The following is a 24304-nucleotide window of genomic DNA, read 5'->3' as shown; positions in this document are numbered from 1 at the left end:
TAGGACCTGAATTACCGGCCTTGGGCAGTGGAGGAAACGTGTCTGTTTGTGGGAAAGGATCTCAGGTGTCATGCGACGAGAGAAGGGTCCAAATTATTCCAACCCTGTTTAGATCACACCCGGATAAACTTCCTTTTTTTTTCATTCACTCGCAGGATGTGGGCGTCGCAGGTTAGGCCAGCAATCATTGACCATCCTTAATTGCCCAGTGGGCAAGTTGAGAGTTGGAGCATAGGCCAGACCAGGTGAGAATGATCCTTCTCTGAAGGACATTAGTGAGCCAGATTGGGTTTCTCTGACAATCAGGAATGGTCGTCAGTAGATTCTTAATTCCAGATTTTTATTTGTCGAATTCAATTCTAGTATCTGCCGTGGTGATATTCAAATTTTGTCCCCAGAATATTAGCTGAGTTTCTGGATTAATAGTTGAGTGATATTACCACTAGGACACTAGCCACCCTTAAGTTTGTTGAGGTCTGGGCAACATAGCTTAGGAAAGGTAGATGGAATTCTCCTTTTAAAAACCGTTAAATCCAACCACTCCAATCCTTGTACCATCACCTAATGGAAAAAAACTTTTTATCTACCTTATCAAAACTTGTATATTTTACCAACTGTCCTTTTCAATTTCTTTAGTCCGACGATCTTTGCACCCTCTCAATGGATGTCATCTTTCCAAAAATATGAAGAGCAGAATTGGATATTAATGGTACTATTGCAAATTAGGAGCGTAAGGCTGCCCTTTTGCCTCTCTGGCCAGTTGACAAGACCATTGCTGATCTGAATGTAGCCTCAAAGCCACCTTCTAGATTATACCCTTTGATGAAACCAGATGTTTTTAGAGTATTGTGAGCAATTTTGGGCCCCATACTTCAGGAAAGATGTATTGACCCTGGAGCGGATCCAGAAGAGGTTTATGAGAATGATCCCAGGAATGAAAATCTTATCATATGAGGAATGTTTGAGGACTCAGGGACTATATTCAATGGATTTTAGAAGGATGGCGTGGGGTGGGGGGGTGATTGGATTGGAACTTTCAGAATACTGAACGGCCTGGACAGAGTGGATGTTGCAAAGATGTCTCCATTAGCAGGAGAGACAAGGATCCAAGGACACAGCCTTAGAGAAAGGGGAGGACTCTTTAAAACAGACTCGAGGAGAAATGTCTTTAGCCAGAGAGTGGCGAATCTTTGGAATTCTTTTCCACAGAAAGCTGTGGAGGCCGGGTCATCGAGTATATTTAAAACAGAAGTAGGTTCTTGATTGCCAAGGGGATCAAAAGTTATGGGGAGAAAGCAGGAAAATGGGGTTGAAAAAACTTTATCAGCCATGATTAAATGGCAGAGCAGACTCAATGAGCCAAATGGCCTAATTTCTGCTCCTATGTCTAATGGTTTTATGGTCTAAGCTGTGTTAAGATTATGGTGTGCTTTTCCAGCACCACTCTAATCTTGACTCTAATCTCCAGCATCTACATTACCCACTTCCACCTTGTGTTAAGATTATATTTATTTATATTCAGGACTTGTATTTGAGGCCCAAAATAAAAGAATCTACCTCTGCCTCAAAAGTATCCAATGACCCTGCCTCAACTGCTCTCTGTGGAAGAGACTACGTTAGATCTCCAATCCTCGAGTATAAAAATCAATTCCTCTCTGTCTTAAATGCAAGAACTCTCATTTTTGAATTTGTGCCCTAGCTCTAGTCTCTCTCACGAGTCGGTATCCTTACTGAAGTCCCCTCATGATCTTATATATTTCAATAACTTGTCAGACATTTCCTCATGCAAAGACCTCTTCTTCCAGTCAAATAAATCTTTATGCTGTTTTAAAAATTGGAAGACCAAACTGAACACAATACTGTTTTTTTTTGTGTGTAGGGCCCTATACACCTGTAACAAAATATCCCCACTTCTATATTCCATTCCCCTGCTATAATAAGCTGTAGTCCAGTTGTCTTCCAAATTACTTGCTGTACCTGCATTCTAACCTTTTCGTGATTCAAGTTTTGGTATGCTTGGACCCCTCTCTGCTTAAGGATGCTGCAATCTGTCTGCATTTCAATAAATATCACTTCCCTATTCTTTCTGCTAAAGTGAATGATCTAACTCTGCCAAATATTTGTTCGCTCACTTAACCTACATAATCGCCATTGCAGTCTCCTTATGCCCTCTTCACAATTTACGTTTCCAATTATCATTGTATCTTAAATTAATTTAGTAAACATCCCTTAATCCGAGAGAGAGAGAGGAGAGTTTCTACAGCAGCAGCAGAGCTGGGATGAGGGTGGAGTCAGGTGATGGTGCTGAGATGGAAATGGGAGATCTTGCTGAAGATGATAATCTGTGGTTTGAAGCTGTTGTGAACAGTCTGATCCACCTTGGACAGTTGCCAAGATGGGAGTCACTGCCCAGGGAGAGGTGTGAGGGCAATGCCAGGAGTGGCGTTGCCACCAGGAGCTACGAACAACAGATTCAGTTTTCCTGATATTTAATTGGAGGAATTTTCTGCTCAGCCAAGTATTCCTGATGAAGGGCTTTTGCCCGAAACGTCGATTTTGCCTGTCCTCGGATGCTGCCTGAATTGCTGTGCTCTTCCAGCACCACTGATCCAGTACTGGACGTCAGACAAGTCAGGATGACATGTGACTTGGGGTAGAGTTTGGAGCTGATGGTATTCACATCCCCATGCCACCCTAGGCGGGGGAGGTTAATGATTTGTGGCACTTCAACCTCTCCATCACTTGGATTCTCCCACACACACTCTCCTCCACTAGAGGCCAGAGTCGTTGAAGTCCCACCAGATTGGTAGACAGCAAAATAAAATTATTCACAAGAAGAAAGAGAGAGAAAATGGAAAATTGTGATCACTGTGTCCTGAGGAAATCATTTATTCTGAGATCATTTATTAAACTTGCCTTGTTACATGTTACCAGATTCAAAGTAGCTTGATCCCTGTTTGGAGAAACAACACATTATCCTGAGAAACAGTCCTGAAAATACTCCATAAATATGTCCTTGTGGCTACCTTTCCAATTTGATTTCCCAAATGTGTGAGAAGATTAAAGGCACCCACAATGAATACATTTGCTGTCGTTATCCCCTGATGCATTCTCTAACCTGCAGCACAGCTACTGTAATGGGACGTACAGACTGATCCTCTTAAAGTAGTGTTCTCACCGTTACATAAGGGGCATTGGTGAGACCACATCTGGAGTATTTTGTCCAGTTTTAGTCTGCTTAATTGAGGAAGGATGTGGTGGCACTGAAGGCAGTTCAGAGGAGGCTGACCAGGTCGATTCCAAGGATGAAAGGGTTGTTGTATAATGAGTAGTTAAATAGCTTGTGCTTGTACACTCTGGAGTTCAGAAGAATGAGGGGGATCTAATTGAGGTACATAAAATGCTAAAGGGGGTGTTGTGGTTATGTTCGCCGAGCTGGGAATTTGTGTTGCAGACGTTTCGTCCCCTGTCTAGGTGACATCCTCAGTGCTTGGGAGCCTCCTGTGAAGCTTCCGGTTGTCAGCTGGAACTGACAACCGGAAGCGGCAGATTCAAACCACTACAAATGCCGGAGGAAACATCACAGAAGCGCTTCACAGGAGGCTCCCAAGCACTGAGGATGTCACCTAGACAGGGGACGAAACGTCTGCAACACAAATTCCCAGCTCGGCGAACACAACCACAACAACGAGCACCCGAGCTACAAATCTTCTCACAAACTTTGAATGCTAAAGGGGGATTGATCAGGTGGATGTTGATCAGATGTTCCCCCTTGTGTCGGACAACAGGTTATACTCAGAGTGAGAGGAGGTAGGTTCAAAACTGAATGAGGAGAAGCTACTTCTCTGAGGGTTGTGAACCTGTGGAACTCACTGCCCCTGAGTGCAATGGAGGCAGGATTAATCAAGAAAGAAATAGGTGTGTTTCTGTTGAAAAGAAGGGTAAAAGGATACAGGGAGCAGGTAGAAGAGTAGAATGGAGACCAGGGTAAGATCAACCATGATTATGTTAAATGGTGGGGAAGGGCTGAATTACCTACTCCTGCTCTTAATTCCTATGTTCCACCAGTACCGCCTTCGCTTTGTTAGTTTTTAACCTCCACACATATGGATTCTACACCTGCCGATTCAAGATCCTTTCTTGCTATTGTACTTATTCCATTCCACTGCTAACAGAGCTACCACACCGTCCTTTGCTTCCTGCCTGTCCGTTTGAAAAGTCACATACCCCTGAATATATAAGGAGAAAGTGAGGACTGGAGATCAGAGTCGAGAGTGTGGTGCTGTGTCTTTTCAGCACCACACCCTGAATACACAAGTCTCCAACTGTGATCTCCTTGTAGCCATGCCCTTGTAATGGTCATGAGCGGTTGAGTGAGTGGGCAGAAATTTGTCAGATAGAATATATTTTTCATTCATTCACGAGATTTGGGCTTCGCTCAGTCGGCCAGCATCTACTGCTCATCCCTAGTTTCCTTGAGAAAATGGTGGTGAACTGCCTTCTTGAACCACGACAACCCAAGTGCTGTTGGTAAACCTATAATGCACTCAGAGAGGGAGTTCCAAGATTTTGACTAAGCAACACTGAAGGAGCGATGATATATTTCTAAGTCAGGATGGTGAGTGACTTGGAGGAGTACTTGCAGGCATTCCCAGTTCCCAAATATCTGCTGCCCTTGTTGTAGATAGCAGTGGTTGTAGGTTTGGAAGATGCTGTCTAAGGAGCCTTAAAGGTGAATTACTGCAGTGAATTTTGTCAACTGTGCATTCTGCTGCTATTGACTGAATGTGGTGTCAGTCAAGAAGGTTGCATTGGCTTGGATGGTGTCAAGCTTCCAGAGTGTTGTTAGAACTGCACTCATCCAGGCTTCTGGGGAGTATTCCATCACAATCCTGACTTGTGCCTTGTGGACATGCTTTGGGGAATAAGGAGGTGAGTTACTCACTAAAGTATTCCTAGCTTCTGACTTGTTCTTGTAGCCACTGTATTTATATGACCAGTCCAGTTTCTGTTCAGTGGTAACCCCCAGGATGTTAATAGTGGGATATTCAGTGATGGTGACACTAATGAATGTCAAGGGATGACGGTCTCTTATTGGAGATGGCCATTACCTGGCATTTGTGTGGCTTGAATGTTACTTGCCACTTTTCAGACCCAGCCTGGACATTGTCCAGATCTTGTGACTGCTTCAGTATCTGAGGAGTTGCGAATGGTGCTGGGTATTGTGCAATCATCACCGAATATCCCCACTTCTCATCTTATGATGGAGGAAAGGTCATCAATGAAGCATTGATGATGATGGTTGAGCCTAGGACAACCCCGTTGAGGAACTCTTGCAGACATGTCCTGAAGCTGAGGACACTGACCTCCAACAACCACAACCACCTTCCTGTGTGCCAGATATGACTCCAACCAGTAGAGAGATTTCCTCTGATTCACATTGACTCCAGTTTTGCTAGGGCTCTTGGATTAAGTGTGGCCTGGATTGCAAGGGCAGTGACTCTTAGTCCACCTCTGGAATTCAGCTCTTTTGTCCATGTTTGAACCAAGGCTGTGACAAGGCTAAATGTGAACTTGTCCACTTTGAAGAATAGAAAACTGGAATGCTATTAGAACAGAGAGATTGTAGTGTTCTTCAGTATAGAGGGATCTTGGTGTCCTGGTACACGTATCTCCTACAGTTAGTATGCAGGTATGGCAAGTCATCAGGAAGTAAGTGGTGTGGTGTTTGTTGGAATGAGGGCTGGAATAGAAAAGAAGAGTTAAGAGTCATAGAATCTCTACAGTGTGGAAACAGGCCCTTCGGCCCAACAAGGTCACACCAACCCTCCGAAGAGTAACCCATGCAGATGCATTCCGCTACCCTATTATCCTATATTTACCCCCGACTAATGCACTCAACCTACAATCTCTGAATACTATGGGCAATTTAACATGTCCAATTCACCCTAACCTGCACATCTTTGACTTGTGGGAGGAAATCTGAGCACCTGGTGGAAACCCATGCAGACACAGAGAGAATGTGCAAACTCCACACACACACACCCGGTCACCTGAGGCTGGAATTGAACCCAGGTTCCCATCACTGAGGCAGCAGTGTTAACCACTGAGCCACCGTGCCGCCCTAGTGATTTTTATATTTATATAACTGTATTTATATGACCAGTCCAGTTTCTGTTCAGTGGTAACCCCCAGGATGTTAATAGTGGGATATTCAGTGATGGTGACACTAATGAATGTCAAGGGATGACGGTCTCTCATTGGAGATGGCCATTACCTGGCATTTGTGTGGCTTGAATGTTACTTGCCACTTTTCAGACCCAGCCTGGACATTGTCCAGATCTTGTGATTGCTTCAGTATCTGAGGAGTTGCGAATGGGCATTGATGGGACCACATCTGGTGGATGCAAACAGTTTTGGTTTCCTTATTTGAAACAAGATGTATTTGCTTTTGAAGTAATTCAGAGAAGGTCCACTTGTCTCATTCCTAAGATGAAGGTTGCTTTTAGGAAAGGTTAAGCAGCAGTTAGGCCTATATCCAACAGAATTTAAAAGAATGACAGACATGTAAAAAGGTGAGGGGACTGGGTAGGGTGTATACCATGAGGATGTTTCCTGTCTTGGGGAGCCTAGAACTACTTTAAGAATAAGGGATCTCCTTTTTAAGTTGGACACAAGAATTTTTTGTCTCGCACGGAGGCTTGTGTATGCAATCCTCTTCATCAAAAAAAAGTGGATCTTGGGTCTTTAAATTTATCTTTCATAGACAAGTGGATATGAGGCCAGATGGGAGACTGGAATTAAAACCACAAACAGACCAGCCATCATTTACTGAATGGCAGAGCTCGAAAGACTGAATGCCTTCCTGTTCCTAAGTTCCAAATCCCTATGTGTTGGAGCAAATCTTTCCAGAGATGAGATCAGGAGACAGCAGAGCTTGAGGTATGTGGCAATTTTATTCATATATTCCACTGGTGCAATACAAAGGGAGATCAAAGACTGCCCCCTGAATCGGGCCTCGACATGAGGGTTCAATTACCCTCTTAATCTGCAGCTCAGATCAGAAATCAATGACAGTCTAATTTCAACTTCAAGTAAAATAACTTCTACACATTTTTCTTGTAATATTAACATGGCAGCACATATTCCCTCCCCATGTATACTATTTGTTAATTAGTGCTGGGTTGTTCAACTGTGATTGGATTCCCAGCACATCATTCAATAGTGATCTTGTTGCTATGATCTGAATGGGTCCCTTTTGGTATGTGAGGAACGGAACTTTCCATGGTTGCTTGTGACCTCATATCTCTCAACTATGATGTCTGCGCCTGCTATTTTGTACAGGACTGTAACAGTCTCCTATGAGGTTGAGATGAAGTAACCAAGGGCATTCTGGCTAAGTTTGCAGATGGTACAAAGATGAATAGAGGGATGGGTAGCATTGAGGAGGCAGGGAGGCTGCAGAAGGATTTGGACAGGTTCGGAGAGTGGGCAGAGAAGTGGCAGATGGAGTACAACGTGGGAAAGTGTGAGGTCATGCACTTTGGGTCGGAAGAAGAGAGGTATGGACTGTTTTCTAAATGGGGAGAAAATTCAGAAGTCTGAGGTGCAAAGAGACTTGGGAATTCTAGTCCAGGATTCTCTCTAGATAAACTTGCAGATTGAGTCAGTAGTTAGGAAGGTAAATGAAAATGATGGCATTTATTTTGAAAGGACTTGAATATAAAAGCAAGTTTGTATGTCTGAGGCTCTATAAGGCTCTGGTCAGACCACATTCGGAGTATTGTGCACAGTTTTGGGCCGCATATCGCAGGAAGGATGTACTGGCCTTGGAGCGTGTTCAGAAGAGGTTCAATGGAATGGTCCCAGGAATGAAAAGCTTCACATATGAGGAACGTTTGAGGACTCTGTGTCTATAGTCGATGGAGTTTAGAAGGATTAGGGGGGGGGATCTAATAGGCATTTATAGAGTAGTGAATGATTTAGACGGAGTGGATGTTGGGAAGATGCTTCCATTGGTAGGAGAGACCAGGACCCGAGGGCACAGCCTTCGAGTAAAGGGAAGACCCTTTCGAACGGAGATAAGGAGAAACTTCTTCAGCCAGTGAGTGGGGAATCTATGGAATTCACTGCCACAGAAGGCTGTGGGGGCCAGGTCATTAATATGTTAAAGACAGAGATAGATAGGTTCTGGATTGTCAAGGGGATCAAGGCTTACAGGGAGAAAGCAGGAGAACGGAGTTGAGAAACTTCCAGCCGTGATTGAATGGCGGAGCAGACTTGATGGGCTGAATGGCCTAATTTCTGCTCCTATGTCTTATGGTCTTATTTCTCACCATTCCAATTCTCATAGTTGCTGTCCTTGATAAGAGATAGGGAGGCCCCACCCTATAAGTTGCAAACCTAACTTTGTAATATTTTAGTTATTCATATATCTTCCTATAAAAATAATCTGACATTTATAATCATGTTGACAAATCTTAATTAAAACCTACTTGTAGTATTATAACTAATGGATTAGAAAAATACTTAAAATAACTATCTTGTATGAAATGTTCTTATCTTTAGGATAGCAAAGAATGTTGCACATTCAATCTGACTGTAGTAAACAGACTACTATTATCCTCTGTTCTGAGAACACATTAAATAAATGCCTCTCCCACTTTATAATTTCTGTTAAATATGTACCGCAAAACTTGTTGGGGCTGTTGTCGGCCATTTTTATGCTGTAATGTTATGGGACAGCCCTAACACTGTAGGCACAGACTGGGTGGCAGGTTTCTTTTCCTGAAGGACATTAATGTTTAATGATAATTGGGCGACTTCTCCCAGAGCAGACCCCACAAATGTTACATAGCCTGCCTTCGTGTTTACGTGGATTGTCTCTCGCTCCCTTTCTTCTGCTTTAGATTGTCACAGGATGGCAAAATTAGAGCTGAGAGATTCAAAGTAACTGTCATTTCAGGTACTATGGAACATGGAAGGAAAAAGTAGCATTCACCTTGGTGGGAAACCGTACAAATGTTCTTTGTGTGGGCGAGGTTTCAGCCAGTCATCAGGTCTGTCGCGACACAAGCGTAGTCACACGGGGGAGAGGCCGTGGAAATGTGGGGACTGTGGGAAAGGATTCAGTCACCCATCCCAACTGGAGATCCACCAGCGAAGTCACACGGAGGAGAGGCCGTTCACCTGCCCCGAGTGTGGGAAGGGATTCATTCACCCGTCATGGCTGCAGGCTCATCGCCGCAGTCACACCGGGGAGAGGCCGTTCACCTGTTCCAAATGTGGGAAGGGATTTATTCAGTTGTTCAACTTGCACAGACACCAAAGCACTCACGCGGGGGAGAAACTGTACGCGTGTTCCATCTGTGGACAGGGCTTCAGCCAACCATCCGACCTCTCAGAGCATAAATGCAGACACAGTGGGGAGAGGCCGTGGAAATGTGGTGACTGTGGAAAGGGATTCAAATCCCCATCTGAGGTGGAAACGCATCGGCGCAGCCACACAGGCGAGAGACCGTTCACCTGCTCCGACTGTGGGAAGGGCTTCACTTGTTCTTCCAATTTGCTGACACACCAACGAGTTCACACCGGGGAGAGACCGTTCACCTGTCCAGACTGTGGGAAGAGATTCACTCAGTCATCCCAGCTGCTGACCCACCAGCGCATTCACACCGACGAGAGAGTTTTTAAATGCCCGGACTGCGGGAAGCGCTACAAAACCTCCAAGGAATTGACATCCCACCAAAGGGTTCACACTGACCAGAGACCGTTCAGGTGCTCTCACTGTGGGACTGGGTTCAGGCAGTCATCTCAACTCACCGTACACCAGCGAACGCACACTGGAGAGAAGCCGTTCACATGCTCCGTGTGCGGGAAAGGATTCACTCAGTCATCCAGCCTGCTGATGCACCATCGTATTCACACCGGAGAGAGGCCATTCACCTGCTCCCAGTGTGGGAAGGGATTCACTCAGTCATCGCACCTGCTGACACATCAACAAGTTCACAAGAAACCACAGTGATTGGATTTTACTGTTAATCAAATCCAGGCCTGAACCATGTTCATTGGGGTCGGTTTCTATTGATGATGCTAAACTCCAGCCCAGTTATAGCCGTTAACATTTTGGATACAGTCAAATTAATTTTGTGCTCAGTATATGGCATGTTGAGTTTTTTTAATAGCTCAAACAAAAGTTACTACTTTTTGAAGGGGTCTCTCTCTCCCTTATCTCTCCATCTTCACCTCTAACAACAACATGTGAGGAGCTTATTCAGATTTGTTTTGTGACTAAAACTGAGATAATGTGATCAGCTGCCTCCCTCTTCTTATCTACAAACTCACTGGGTCATAGAGTTTCTTCTTTGTCCCAGCATTAAATTCACATCTTTCTCCAGTAGCCCTCCAAATCTTTCCTCATGCCCTATCAGAATGCACCTTGTCCATCAGATCCCCTTCTTCTCCCTTGATCCTATTCACACTAACCCAACCTCCCCATGTTCATTGATCAGTTATCAGTATCAATCTCTTCAGGTACTGCCGCACTCTCCAAAGCCTCCAATATCCACACTCTCCTGAAGAAATAAAGATGGCCCCATTGTACTTTGAAACTATATCCCTCTCTCCACCCTCCCTTTCCTTTCCACAGTCATAGATTCATGCAGCATGGAAATACACCTTTTGGTTCGACTCTCCATACTAACCACGCTCCCAAACTAAACTAGTCCCATATCCCTCCAAATCTTTACTGTTCATATTCAAGTCTCTTTTCAATGGTGTAACTGTACCTGCATCCGCCTCTTCCTCTGGCAGTTCATTCCAATCACAAACCACTCTCTGTATCAAAAAAAGATTGCCCCTCATGTCCTTTTATAAACTTTGTCCTCTCACCTTTAAAAATAGGCAGTCTGATTTTGAACTCCTTTAGCATTTTTACACTCCAGTATCCATGCCTACCTTGTTTGAATCCCTCCAGTCAGGTTTCTGCCCTTGCGGCTATCCTGAATCAGAGCCACCAATGACACCATCTGTGACTGTGACAAAGGTAAACTGGCCCTTCTTGACCAATATACCACTTGTCTTCCTATTTGTTTGCTACTTGTAATGTCAGTTTTTAGGACTGTCTTGAACACTTTGGGCACCTGCAGTTTCCAACCTCAAATCTGAGAAATATTCTACCACCTTGTTTTTTTTTTAATATAACCAGCGTGAATAGCTTCACACTCACTCCATCCATGTTCTGTCTGTGATGTTCTAGGCCACTCACTTAGTCTCTCCAAGTCCTCTTGAAGCCTCCTTACACCCTCTCCATAACTTAGATTGCCATCCATTTTGGTGTCATCAGCAAATTAGGGAATACAGTTCGTCCTGATGAAGGGCTTTTGCCTGAAATGTCGATTCTCCTGCTCCTCGGATGCTGCCTGATCTGCTGTGCTTTTCCAGCACCACACTCTCGACTCTGACCTCCAGCATCTGCAGTCCTCACTGTCTCCGAATACAATCGGACCCGCCACTTTTATCGATTGTGAATGGCTGGGAGCTGGCTTTGTATTAAAAACATTGTCGGGGACGATAGGGCTGCTCTCTTATTAGAAAGAAATGACTTGTGGTAGTTTAAGCTGAGGGTCACCACACCACAGGCAAAGGGTGAGGTTGAGAAGGTGCAATCTACAAGGTAACTTGAGTTGGTGCAGGAATTCAACCCTCATCATTGGCATCACTAGCTAGCTGTCCAGCCAATTGAGCTAACGAGTCCCCAAATGTGGTAACCAGATGGTAACTGGAACGACACAGAGGTAAATCCCTCTGATAATTAAACCAAACACCCATAAAAGCTCACCTTGCCTCAATCTGTTAAAGTATGACTGGTAGACAACTCCCAAATTCCACTATTTAAAGAAAATAACATAAATTTATTTTTAACTCTAAAAGCGAACATTAAACAACCACTATTCACAACTCTAAGCCCCCCATCCATTTCTCTTAATCTGCCTCCAACTCTATAAAAATAACCAATAAGAAACTTACTAAAACTACATCAACTTAATTTCAAAACCACACAATTGTTGTCGTCTTCACTCCTCTGGTTGCTGCTTCCCCTGGGTCATCATCTTTTTTTTTTACTCCAAGTATGTTTCACGTGAACAGGTATCTTTGATGGAGAGTGTTTACTAATTTCTTTGACAGCAAGATGTTTAACGTGCAATGAGCTCTCCATAAGTTTCTTTCTCTACGGCAGTTGCTGCCTGACCAATTTTCAAACTGTCTGCATTTTTATACCCCCAACATTGGATTGTCTCGTTGGTTCGATGTTGGCAAAACAGTAAATTCAAACTCGATTGGGTTTTAGTATCCTGGGGCATAATTTAAATCGAGAGTTTAAATTTGACTTGTTGTCAAAACAGCAACCAAAACTCAGATATCCATTTCACAACCAAATGCTACATATTTTCAATTTCCCAATACACTCTGGGACCGCCATCTAGTCATATGAGGTACAGTACATGCTTTCAACTCCATAACATAACCAAACCTGCCATCTTGAGAACAACCCATTTACTCCTACTTTCTGCTCAATGTTGGTTACCCAGTTCTTGATCTTTGTAAATTCCCTCCAATCCCATGTGCCTTAACATTGATAACAAATGTACTGTAATACTTTCAAATAATCAGGCTGACCACTTTTTCTGGCATGTTGTAAGCTACTCCCGGTGATCGAATGCAATCCTTAACTTTTGTTAGCTAAAGTTGATTCACAATTCACTTTGGGTGTCTTGGAGAATATTTCTCAAATTATGGGAGGGTAGAAATAGCATGTGTGCAAAAAATGCTCATTACAGTAGTAAAAACTGGCATTACAAGTAGCAAATAATTAGGAAGACAAATCTGTCATAACAAACATCTCGTGCACATACATATACACACAACGCCAACACCCTGTTATCCTGGTGGAATAATTGTTTATCATTGGAATCTATTTATTTGTAATAAATAGCAATTCTTATTAAGTATGGAAACTGCGATATTCATGCTTTCTGCCAACCTGAATTGAAGTTTTACTTCATGTGTTCTCCCAAGGCTGCAGATCCATGCCCCACATGCTCTCCCTCCTCCCTGGACTGAAATCCAAACTACATATTAGATCATTTTCTCCATATCCTTTAGAAACATCAAAAACCATATATCTGGACAGACCATGTAGCAGTAAAAATGACAAACATACACACTGCCCAGTCAACCTTGTAAAAATTCCCCTTGTGAACGCTGAGAGGCTTGTGCCAAAATTGGTATTTGCATCCTATAGGATCACAGACTTACGGAATTATACCTTACTGTCCCTGATTTCGCTATTACCAACCCGGAATAAGTTATGTCCCTGTGGTGGTAACACAGTGATAGACAGTCACAAAGAAATGGTCCTATGAAAATTGAACATTGACTGTGAACCAGAGGAAATTTCAGAACACCCAGTCAAACATGGCCGGGGGAAGTGCTGATTGCTGCTCTTCCTGGGTTGATTAATCTGTTCCCCTCCTTGTTGAAAACCATTTGTAAGAAGCACCAAGGGTGGCAACAGCACTGAAAGTACTCTGAATAGAAGACTTGATGTCCAACACAAACAGATAGGGGCAGTACAGCTATTATTGAAGTACGTGGTGGAATCCTGAAAGGCATTTTGACCAGACTGACCCTGCAACAAAAGGCACCAAAAGAAGTGCCTCGTCCTCACCAATCCACCTATTGCAGATGCACCAACCTATGACCATATGGACAGGAGCAGCTACGTACAGACCTTGTGGAGACAAAGACCCGGCTTCAACTGAACAGATCGGCCTTCACTACTGTCACGTGGTGTAGCACTAACATCGAGTTAAATGACAAATCAGAAGGGGCCTGCACAGAGTAGAGCGGAAGGAAATTATCCCACTGGTGGAAGAACTGAGAACAGATTTAAATCCGTTATCAAAAGAAGCAATGGTGACAAGTAAAATGCTTTATTTCTTTATGCAGTGAGTGGTTAGAATGTGGAACATACAGTCTGATAGAGTGGTGGAGGCAGATTCAGTTGTAGCTTTCAAAAAGACTGGGTTTATGGTCTTAAATTGGAGGGGGAAAGCCAGGGTAGTGAGATTCATTGAGTTGCTCTTACAGAAAGAGAGCACAGTGGGTTGAAAGAAGCACAGAATAAATAAAATGCAGAAGGAGGCCATTCATCCCACTGTGTCAAAACTAGCTCTCCAAATAAGCATGGCACCTCATATTATGCTCCTGTCTGCTCTGTATAGGATTCTTAATTTTCTGTTAACATCCTGAGTCCCTTTGAAATCTATTGATTGAACCAACCTCCACCACACATTCTGAACTCTCACTACTCACTGAGTGAAGATTTTCCTCATACGCTATTGATAATTTTTCCAATTCATTTAAATCTGTACCACCTCGGTCTCGATCCTTTCACAAGTGAATACGGTCTATTATATTTCTTCTACAAATGAAGCAGTTCCAGTTTTTTAAATCTAACTTCATAACCCTAACATCTTATCCCCAGAATCATTATCTCTTTGCTGCACTCTCTCCAAACATCTTTCCTAAAATATGGCACCCAGAACTGATCACAATACTCTAGCGGAGGCCAAATTTGTGTCTTATACAAATTCAATGTTATCTCCTTGCTTCTATCCTTTATGTCTCTATTAATGAAACTTAGGATGCTTTTCATTATCTTGACTATACCTTCTCCCACTCTTATAAAAACACGATCCTTTACTCCCAATTCCTCCACCTTCGCTGTATCTGCTCCAAGCGTGAGCAATTCCACTCCAGGTCATCCCAGATATTCTCCTCCTTCAAGCACCAGGATTTCCCCTCTGCTGTGATCAACATTGCCCCCAACTGCATCACTTTAATTTCCTGCACCTCTGCCCTCGAACCCCACACCCTCAACCACAAAGATAGAGTCCCTCTGTTCCTCACATTTCACCCCACTAATCTCTAAATCCAGCACATCATCCTCCATCACTTCCACCACCAAAAATATATTTCGCTCCCCATTCCTATCTGTGTTCCGTACGGACCGTTCCCTGTGACTCCCTCGTTATGTCGACGCTCCCCACCAACCTCCTCTCTACACCTGGCACTTTCCTCTTACTGCCGTAACAGGCGCAAAACCTGGGCCCACACCTCCCCCTGCACCTCCATCCAAGACCCCAAAGGATCATTCCAAATCCAGCAAAGGTTTCCTTGCACATCCTCAAACCCCTTTTACTACATCTGTTGCTCTCGATGTGGTCTCCTCTACATCAGAGAGACCGAGCGCAAACTCGTGGAACAGTTCAGGCAACATCTCTGGTCTGTACACACCAACCAACGCCACCTTCCAGTGGCCAACCATTTCAACTCCCCCTCCCACTCCCCCAATGATATGTCCATTCTGGGCCTCCTTCACTACCAAAACAATGCCACCCGCAAACTGTAGGAGGAACAGCTCATCTTCTGCCTGGAGAGCCTACAACCATGCAGTCACAACATTGAACTCACCAGTTTCCAAATCTCCCCACTCCCCCTTACACCATCCCAGGTCCAACCCTCTGACTCAGTTCCACCCTCTTGACCTGACCAACCTGTTCATCTTGCTTCCCACCTGTTCACTCCACCCATCCCATTGACCTATCACAATCACTTACTAGTTGCATTCACCTATCGGCATCCCACAAACATTTTCCCCAACCCACCCCCTCTCCTCCATTTATTTCTCAGCCCCCTTCCCCATCCCCAGCCTGATGAAGAGTCCTGCCCAAAATGTTAACTCTCCTATTCCTCAGATGTTCCCTGGCCTGCTGTGGTATTTCCAGCGCCACGCTTTATCAATTCTTTCCTGGTCAACAGCGCTGTCTATTTATCCTGCCAGACTAAGTGACTAAAGCAAACATATATCCGTGTTGCATTGCTCCTGCTCCACTTCTTATATTAAAATTATTCCATGTGCTTGTAGGAAGTCTGATCAGTAAGTTTACAGATGGCATGAAAATTGGTGGAATAGCAATAAGGAAAGTAGGGCCATATAGCTGGGCTAGTCAGACAGGCTTAACATTGGCAAATGGGATTTAATCCAGAGAAATGTGAGGTGATACATTTTGGGAGGACTAATTAAGCAAGAAACATGTTGAATACTTGGAAGTACAGATGATCAGAGGACCCCTGGTGGCATGCCCATTGAACCTTGATAGCAGTATGACTAGTAGATAAGATAATAAAGAAGGCACATGGGATACTTGCTTTCATTACTCATGGCAATGAATTGAAGAGCAAGAGGTTTTTAGAATGAGAATCCCTACAGTGTGGAAACAGGCCCTTTGGCCCAACAAGTCCACATGGACCATCTGAAGAGATACCCACCCAGACCCATTCCCCTACCCGATGCATACTACCCTGATTAATGCACCTAATCTACACATCCCTGAACACTATGGGCAATTTAGCATGGCCAATTCACCAAACCTGCACATCTTTGAATTTGTGGGAGGAAACCCATGCAGACCCAGGGAGAATGTGCAAACTCCACACAGACAGTTACTGGAGGCTGGGATTGAACCTGGGTCCCTGGTGCTGTAAAGCATCAGTGCTAACCACTGAGCCACCGTACCACCCAGTTATAATAGAATTGTGTATTACATTAGTTAGCCCACAGTTGAAGTGCTGTTTGCAGTTTTGGTTGCCACTCTATAGGCAAGATTTGATTGCATTAGAGAGTGCAGAACAGATTCCCTGGATGTTGCCTGGACTGGAACAATTCAGTTATGATGAGATTAGATGGGTTTTCCTTACAGCAAAGGAGGATGAGTGGGATAGAACATAAAACATATAACATTAGAGCGTAGTACAGGCCTTTGGCCCTCGATGTTGCACTGACCTGTGAAACCAGTCTGAAGTCCATTCATCCTACACTATTACATTTTATCCATATGTTTAGGCAATGACCATTTAAATGCCCTTAAAGTTGGCAATTCTACTACTGCTGCAGGCAGGACATTTCATGGCCCTACTACTCTCTGAGTAAAGAAACTACCTCTAGCATCAGTCCTATGCCTATCATCCTTCAATTTAAAGCTTTGTCCCCTCATGCTAGTCATCAGTATCTGAGGAAAAAGGCTCTCATTGTCCACTCGATCTAACCTCTGATCATCTTATATGTCTCAACTGAGTTCTCTCTCAACCTTCTCTCTAATGAAAACAGCCTCAAGTCCTCAGCCTTTCCTTATACGACCTTCCCCTCCATACCAGGGAACATCCTCGTAAATCTCCTCTGAACCCTTTCCAAAGCTTCCACATCTTTCCTTTAATGTAGTGACCAGAACAATATGCAATACTCCAAGTGTGGCCACACTAGAGTTTTGTACAACTGCAACGTGACCTCATGGCTCCGAAACTTAATCCCTCTACCAATAAAAGCTAACACATTGTATGCCTTCTTGACAACTTGGGTGACAACTTTCAGGGATCTATGTACATGGACACCAAGATCTCTCTGCTCATTTACATGGGGGATCAAAAATCTTACCATTAGCCCAGCACTCTGTATTCCTGTTGCTCCATTTGATTGAAGTGTACAATATTTGAGGTACATAAATAGGAAAACGTTTCTCTATATTTGCCCTTTGTAAAAGGGTCAATAACCAAGAACATAAGCTAAGGAGCAGGGGGATTTTAAGCAGAAAAATGGATTGTGGCTATCTTTGCTCAGTAACCAAGAGTCTTTTCAGAACCTTTTAGATAAGCATTTGAAAATACCACAAAATACAAGAGAGCCCTTATCGTGCAGTGTTATTGTCCCTATCTCTGAGCTAGGAAACTTGAGTTCAAAAAAATACAAAGAACTGAAAATACAAAGATGCTGGAAACCAGAAACAAAAACAAATTGCTGGAAAAGACTCAACAGGTCTGTCAGCATCTGTGGAGAGAAAGAGATAACGCTTCGGGTGCAGTGACCTTTCTTCAAAACGGCAGTTCTCAAGTCCTACCTGCTCCAAAGGTAGGTGATGACTCTGAACTCTTCCAGTACATTGCTCCTTTATAAAGTTGGCGATCACACACCAGCTAGCACATTGACCTTTATAAAGATGGCGACAACACACCAGCCAGCACATTGTCCTTTATAAAGATGGCGACCACACATACCAGACAGGAATTAGCCTTTATCAAGATGGCTACCGCGTACGTACCGTTCACGGGAAGACGGCCGCTAAGGGTCAAAACCTGCCACTGGCCTAACACAACCTGGAATGGGTGACTTCTCATTCGGCGTTCGAAGTTTGCATTGGATTTTAATACAGCTCTAAATCCAAAAAAAACCTGCGAACTTCTACCTGCTTCAGCCTCCGCATTGCGTATATTCCATTCACGCCGCCCCAGTGATTGATGGCTGGTTTAGACCAATAGGAGGATGGGGCAGGCCTGGAGGACCGACCACTTGCAGCTGGTCCTCCAACAATTGAAATAAACGGGGGCGGGGTTGAACCTGGGTCTCCCCTCATTGGCTCAAACTCTTTCTTATTTGGAAATTAGATTTTGACAAACTCCAAGAGAAAAACAGATAACGTTTCGTGGATTTGGAGTAAACATTTCAACATTTGTCACGGAAGTGGAGGATCATGATCACAGACTGCACAAACAATGCAAGGGCTGACCAAAGAGGAATAACTGGGCAAACGGAATGCCACGGTTAGAACAAAAGTTCCAGGTTTCCATAAATGAACAGGCAGAATCGTTAGGACCAGTTAGAGAGAAGGTTAAACCTGTCATCATTCATTAGGTCACAGAGTCATAAAGCATGGAAACAGACCCTTCAGTCCAACTATCCATGCCGACCAAGTTTCCCAAACTAAATTGGTCCCATTTGCCTGTGTTTGGCTCATATCCCTCGAAACCTTTCTGATTCATGTACCTGTCCAAACCTCTTTTAAATGTTGTGACTATCTGCATCTGCAACTTCCTCTGGCAGTTCATTCCACACACAAACCATCTCTGTGTGAAACAGACCCCTCAGGACTCTTTTAAATTTTTTTTCTCCTCTCACAAGAGGTGATGCCTATTGCCAATAAGTGGGAAATAGTTTAACTTCCCATTACTCAATGATTATCTTCCCAGAGTCTCTTAAGCCTCGCCCACAGCCGGTTCCCTTACCAAGATGGCTCCCAATTTGCCCTGATCTTCACTTCACTTCCTTTCCCATGATGGAGTACAAACGGTTGCCTGAGTAAAAACAGAAACTGCTGGAAAAGCTCAGCAGGTCTGGCAGCACCTGTGGACAGAAATCAGAGTTAACGTTTTGGGTCGAGTGACCCTTCTTCAGAACTGATGGTAGCTAGGAAAATGTTGAGTTAGATCAAGAAGATAGGGTGATCGGAGGGGAATAAAGGTCAACTATAGATGGGAATACAGGCAAAAGAGGGAGAAGAACAGTTGGACAGACAAAGGAGTGGGTAATAATCTGGCTAGGAGGATTAGTGGGGACTGTTAATGGTGAACAATGGGTGGGTGTAAGAGCAGACTATGTGATAACAAGGCCTGGTTTGTGACAGGGTTGGGGTAAGGTTGCCTGGATAATGTGGGCTTTCCCTGGGGAGGAAACCCCACCTCCTTAATTCACTTTGATTCCTCAGTGATCCCGCAGGGTAAGTATGGGTACAGTAGGCTCTTATTTGTGGTCCAGGCCTCCACAGAGTTGATAAAGATGCTAGACCCCAGTGCCGTGGTTTCCAGTTCTATCTTGCCTCACAATTGCCTCCCACTAACTGAACCATCTGCCCTCCTCAGATTTTCCCCATAAGTGACATTGAGCATGCTCAGAGCACAGCCTGCTTCTGCCTACTGAGCTCCACTCACTGATGGGACCCTTTCTGCAATGCAAGGCAGTCTGGGTAAACAGGGAGACAGTGAGTTCTGCAGATAGGCAAAAGGACAGATTTGGTCATAATGGACTGAACAGGAAAACAAAAAGGTGGGACAGTTGATGACCTGTGGTAAATGTTTAAAGAGATATTCAATTCCTCCCAACTGTGATATATTCCATGGAAACAACTACGGTTAAGCAAGAAAGTTAAAGATAACATAAAGAAAGTGTTCTTGGTCTTTGCTGGTTTTGACATTATCTTGGCCAGTGCTTTTCCCAGTTTCTCATGGGAAAGTAAGTTTCTTCTTCCTACTAATTATGCCACATTTCTTCAATGTTGCTGCTTTTCTGACTGGAGATTTCCTGACAAGAGATTGTTTTACTGTTTTCTTTAATAATTGTTTCTAGTCTGATTAATTGATTGATGGATTGATTTATTGTCATGAGTACCCAAATACAGTTAAAAGCTTTGTTTTCATGCAGTACAGGCAGATCGTAGTAAGCAAGGGCATAGAGATCATTGGGTGATGAAAAAGCTAACAAGGGCATACAAATTACATTGCACAGGGTGAGCACTAAGTAAGATCAACTTTAGCAAGTTCAGCATTATTTGAAGTTAGAGAGTCCATTCTTCAGTCTAATAACAGCCAGGAAGAAGCTGTTCCTAAACCTGTTGGTTCATGTGTTCAAGCTTCCATATCTTCTCCCTGATGGAAGAGATTGTAGAAGATCATTACCAGGGTGGGATGGGTATTTGAAGATGTTGGCAGCCTTTCCATGGCAACGGGTCATGTAAATTGAGTTCATGGATGAAAGGCTGGCTTCCATGATGATCTGGGCTGTGCCCATGACCTTCTGTCATTTTTAATGTTCTGAGCAGAGCAACTGCTATGCCAGGCTGTTATGCACCCAGCTAGTGTGCTTTCAATGGTGCATCTTTAAAAGTTGCTGAGGGTCATTATGGACATGCCAAATTTCCTGAGCCCCCTAAGGAAGAAGATGTTGTTGTGCCTTCTTGACAGCACATCTACGTGGGCCGGCTGTCAGTTATCTGTTGGTTTCTCCATATTCTTTCCCATTTTCTCCTGGATTTCCTTAGTGATCTTGCAAATATCAGGGGTGTTTTGTCCCTTTCTCTGCACTAGGGAGCCTTTCTCCACCTCTTTCCTGGTCTTGATGTGAGCCTGAAACATCTCCATATTGCTGCCAAGTAGTGCTCTCTTTATTCTTACAGCCATTGCAACCTGCCACAACCCTCCGGATTCATAGACTGGCTTATTTCTGTTCATCACCCTTAGTGAGTGAGCATTTCACTTGGATTCTATTAATCTGGGACAGTTTGTGTCAGATATTAACTCCCGCCACAGTCTCAGCAGACACAATAGCCCTGCATTAATCCAGTACTTCTGCAAGACTGCTTTGTAAAGGTGACTCCAGGACATGAAACAGGCTGCACAGAAAAATCCCATCTGAAGTATCCAGTTTCCATAGTTCTCTTTCCCACCCAGCTCTGTACCTTTAACTCAGTCTCTGATAAAAGTCAATTGGAGAAAGTTCACAAGAGTTTTTATTCCCTGTGCAGACATTATTCTATTAGGTCAGAAGACATAGGAGTAGACATTGGCCATTTAAACCAGTGAGTCAGCTCTGCCATTCAATTAGATTACAGCTGATCTGACAATCTACAGATCTACTATCCTGCCTTTTACCCATAAATGCTGGATTCCCTAACTTATTACAAATATGTCTGTCTCAACCTTGAATTTACTTAACAACCCAATCACTATAGTCCTCCATGGTGAAGGATTTCACAGATTCCCAACCCTCAGAGAGAAGAAATCCGTCATCTTTGGCCTAACTGGGTCACCCCTTACTCTGAAACTATGCCCTCTAGTCCTAGACCTTCCCACAAAGGTGAAACAAGCGTTATGAATCTACATTGTCTAGCCCCCTAAGAAGGAGAAAGTAAGGACTGCAGCCGCTGGAGATCAGAGTCAAGAGAGTGCGGTGCTAGAAAAGCACAGCAGGTCAGGTAGCATTCCAGGAGCAGGAGAGATAATGTTTCGGGCATAAGCCCTTCATCAGCAATGAGGCTTGCGGGCCTAGAGGGTAGAGAGATAAATGAGTGGGGGTGATGGTGACTGGTCAGAGAGGAGGGTGGAGCGGACAGGTGGGAAGGAGGATGGACAGGTACAACAGGTCAAGAGGGTGGTGCAGAATTGTAAGGTTATATCTGGGATAAGATGGGGGGAGGGGAAATGAGGAAACTGGTGAAATGCATATTGATCCCATGTGGTTGGACAGTCCCAAGGCGGAAGATGAGGTGTTCATCCTCCAGGCCCTAAGAATCTTTATTCCTTTTAATCTTCTAAACTCCAATGATAAAAGGCTCAATGTACTCAAAGTGTCTTCAAAAGATAATCCTTCCACACTCAGGATCAATATAGTGAACCTTCGTTGGACTGCATCCAGTGCCAGTATATCTTTCCTTAGATAAGGGAACCAGGACACCTTTGACAACACCTTTTAAACTCACAACCTCAACATTCTAGAAGGATAACAGCATTTCGATACGTGGTAACACAATCACCTGCAAGTTCCTCTCCTGTGCTGACTTGGAAATATGATGCCATTCCTTCAGTTTTATTAGCTCAAAATTTTGGAACTCCTTCCATAGTGGCATTGTAGCTCTGTCTCCACCAAATGGTTTGCAGTGATTCAAGAAGGCAGCTCACTATCATCTTCTCAAGCACAACTAAGAATGGGCAAAAGGGCCTTTGTCTATGCTGTAAAAGCCTTATGACCTTATATATTAGAAATAATTGTGGCCCCAGCACACTGAATCCCTGTGCCATTCCACCAGTTATAGTTCCTCTTTCTGAAAAGAGTTTGCTAAGAAAAGGGATTGGACAAACTGGAATTGTTTTCCTTGGAGCAGAGGAAACTGAGGGGGACATGATTGAGATGGATAAAATGATGAGGGACATAGATAGAGTAGACAGGAAGGAATTTCTCCCTTTTGGGAGGGATCCGTGACCAGGATGAATAGACTTCAGGTAAGGGGTGGGAGATTTAAAGGGAATGTTACCCTCTGTCTTCCCTGCTCTGTTGAAAACAATCCCAGTTTATCCAATCTTCCTTCAAAACTGAAACTTTCCAGCCCAGTCAACATCCTGGTGACACGTTTCCTGCGCCTTCTCAATGCAATCACATCCCTCCTATAATGTGGATTCCAGAACTGCACACAATACTCTTGTTGTGGCTAAACACAGGATCCAGAATAACATCCTTGTTCTTAAACTCAATGTCTCGTCTAATAATTACAAGTATCCATATGCTGCCTTAACCACTTTACCAACATTTCCTGCTACCTTAAGGGACCAGTGGGCATACACACCAAGGTCTGTCTGAACCTCAGTGCTTTCCAGAATCCACCCTTTCATCATTTGTTCCCTAGCCTTTTCTGTCCTGCCTAAGTGCATCACCTTACACTTATCTAGATTGAATTCCATTTGCCACTGATCAGCCTGTCTATATTGTCCTGTCATCTAAAGCTATCTTCCTCACTTTTTGCCACCCCACCAATTTTTGTATCATCTATCCATTTACAGACCAACCCTCCTATACTCAAGTCTAAATCATTTATATATATACCACAAACAACAAGGGCACCAACACTGACCCCTGCAGAACCCCACTCGATAAAAGTTTCCAGTCACAAAAACATTCCTTGCCCATCATTCCTGTTTCCTGCCAATTCTGGATCTATTAGCCAAATTTCTTTGGATCCTACAGGCTTTTACCATTGTGATCCATCTCGAATGCAGAACCCTACAAATAGACTGCATTGATCAACAAACATCTGGTCACCTCTTCAAAATTTCAATCAAGTGGTCAGACATACCCTCCTATGTTTCAGAAAATGAACACAATTGTGTAATGTGCAAATTCATAAGTTTTCCAAATACAAAGCTTTATTGTTTAATATCTTCAATTTCATCTGCGCTTACTTTATCAATGGTTTTCTTAAATATTTCACCGGAGACTATATCTGTGTTAATAAAATGATTGATTCAGGTTCTTTTACAAGGAATAACCACCCTTTTCAAAGATTTTCTTGTACAGTAACTCCATCTCCAAATCTGAAACAGGTGGAACTCTTAAATTCCTAACTCTGTCCCATGTTTTTACTCAGAGCGTCTAGGTATATGTTTATTCCACACACAGTTGTAGGATTAGTAGGGAAATTAATATTTTATTATTGACTTAGTTGAGTTATGATCATAGAAGTGAAGTGTCTTCATTAGTATTGTGTTATTCTACATAGGTATAACACAGATCTTAGCACTGTAACATCATGTGACACTACTGAGCTTTATTCATCAAAGAAGTGCATTATGGGCTTATGAACTGTGT

The 24304-nt window shown here is 43.5% G+C and overlaps 2 protein-coding genes across 1 annotated transcript in view; one reads left to right on the top strand and one right to left on the bottom strand.

Moving 5' to 3' along the window:
* LOC122543891 (uncharacterized) overlaps positions 1-24304 on the bottom strand; it is a 61089-nt gene that overhangs the window by 20234 nt on the left and 16551 nt on the right.
* LOC122543899 (uncharacterized) overlaps positions 8966-24304 on the top strand; it is a 39381-nt gene continuing 24042 nt past the window's right edge. The window contains exon 1 of the mRNA XM_087983660.1: positions 8966-9995. Within this exon, the coding sequence (XP_087839786.1) occupies positions 8978-9995 (1018 nt within the window). The 5' untranslated portion in view covers positions 8966-8977. The remainder of the gene's footprint in view (positions 9996-24304) is intronic.

This window comes from Chiloscyllium plagiosum, unplaced genomic scaffold, assembly GCF_037043375.1.
Source record: "Chiloscyllium plagiosum isolate Xiang-an unplaced genomic scaffold, Cpla_swu_hap1 HiC_scaffold_46, whole genome shotgun sequence".
Classification (NCBI taxonomy): domain Eukaryota; kingdom Metazoa; phylum Chordata; class Chondrichthyes; order Orectolobiformes; family Hemiscylliidae; genus Chiloscyllium; species Chiloscyllium plagiosum.
The sequence above is the reverse complement of the archived record's forward strand: the minus strand, read 5'-3'. Positions and strand labels throughout refer to the sequence as shown.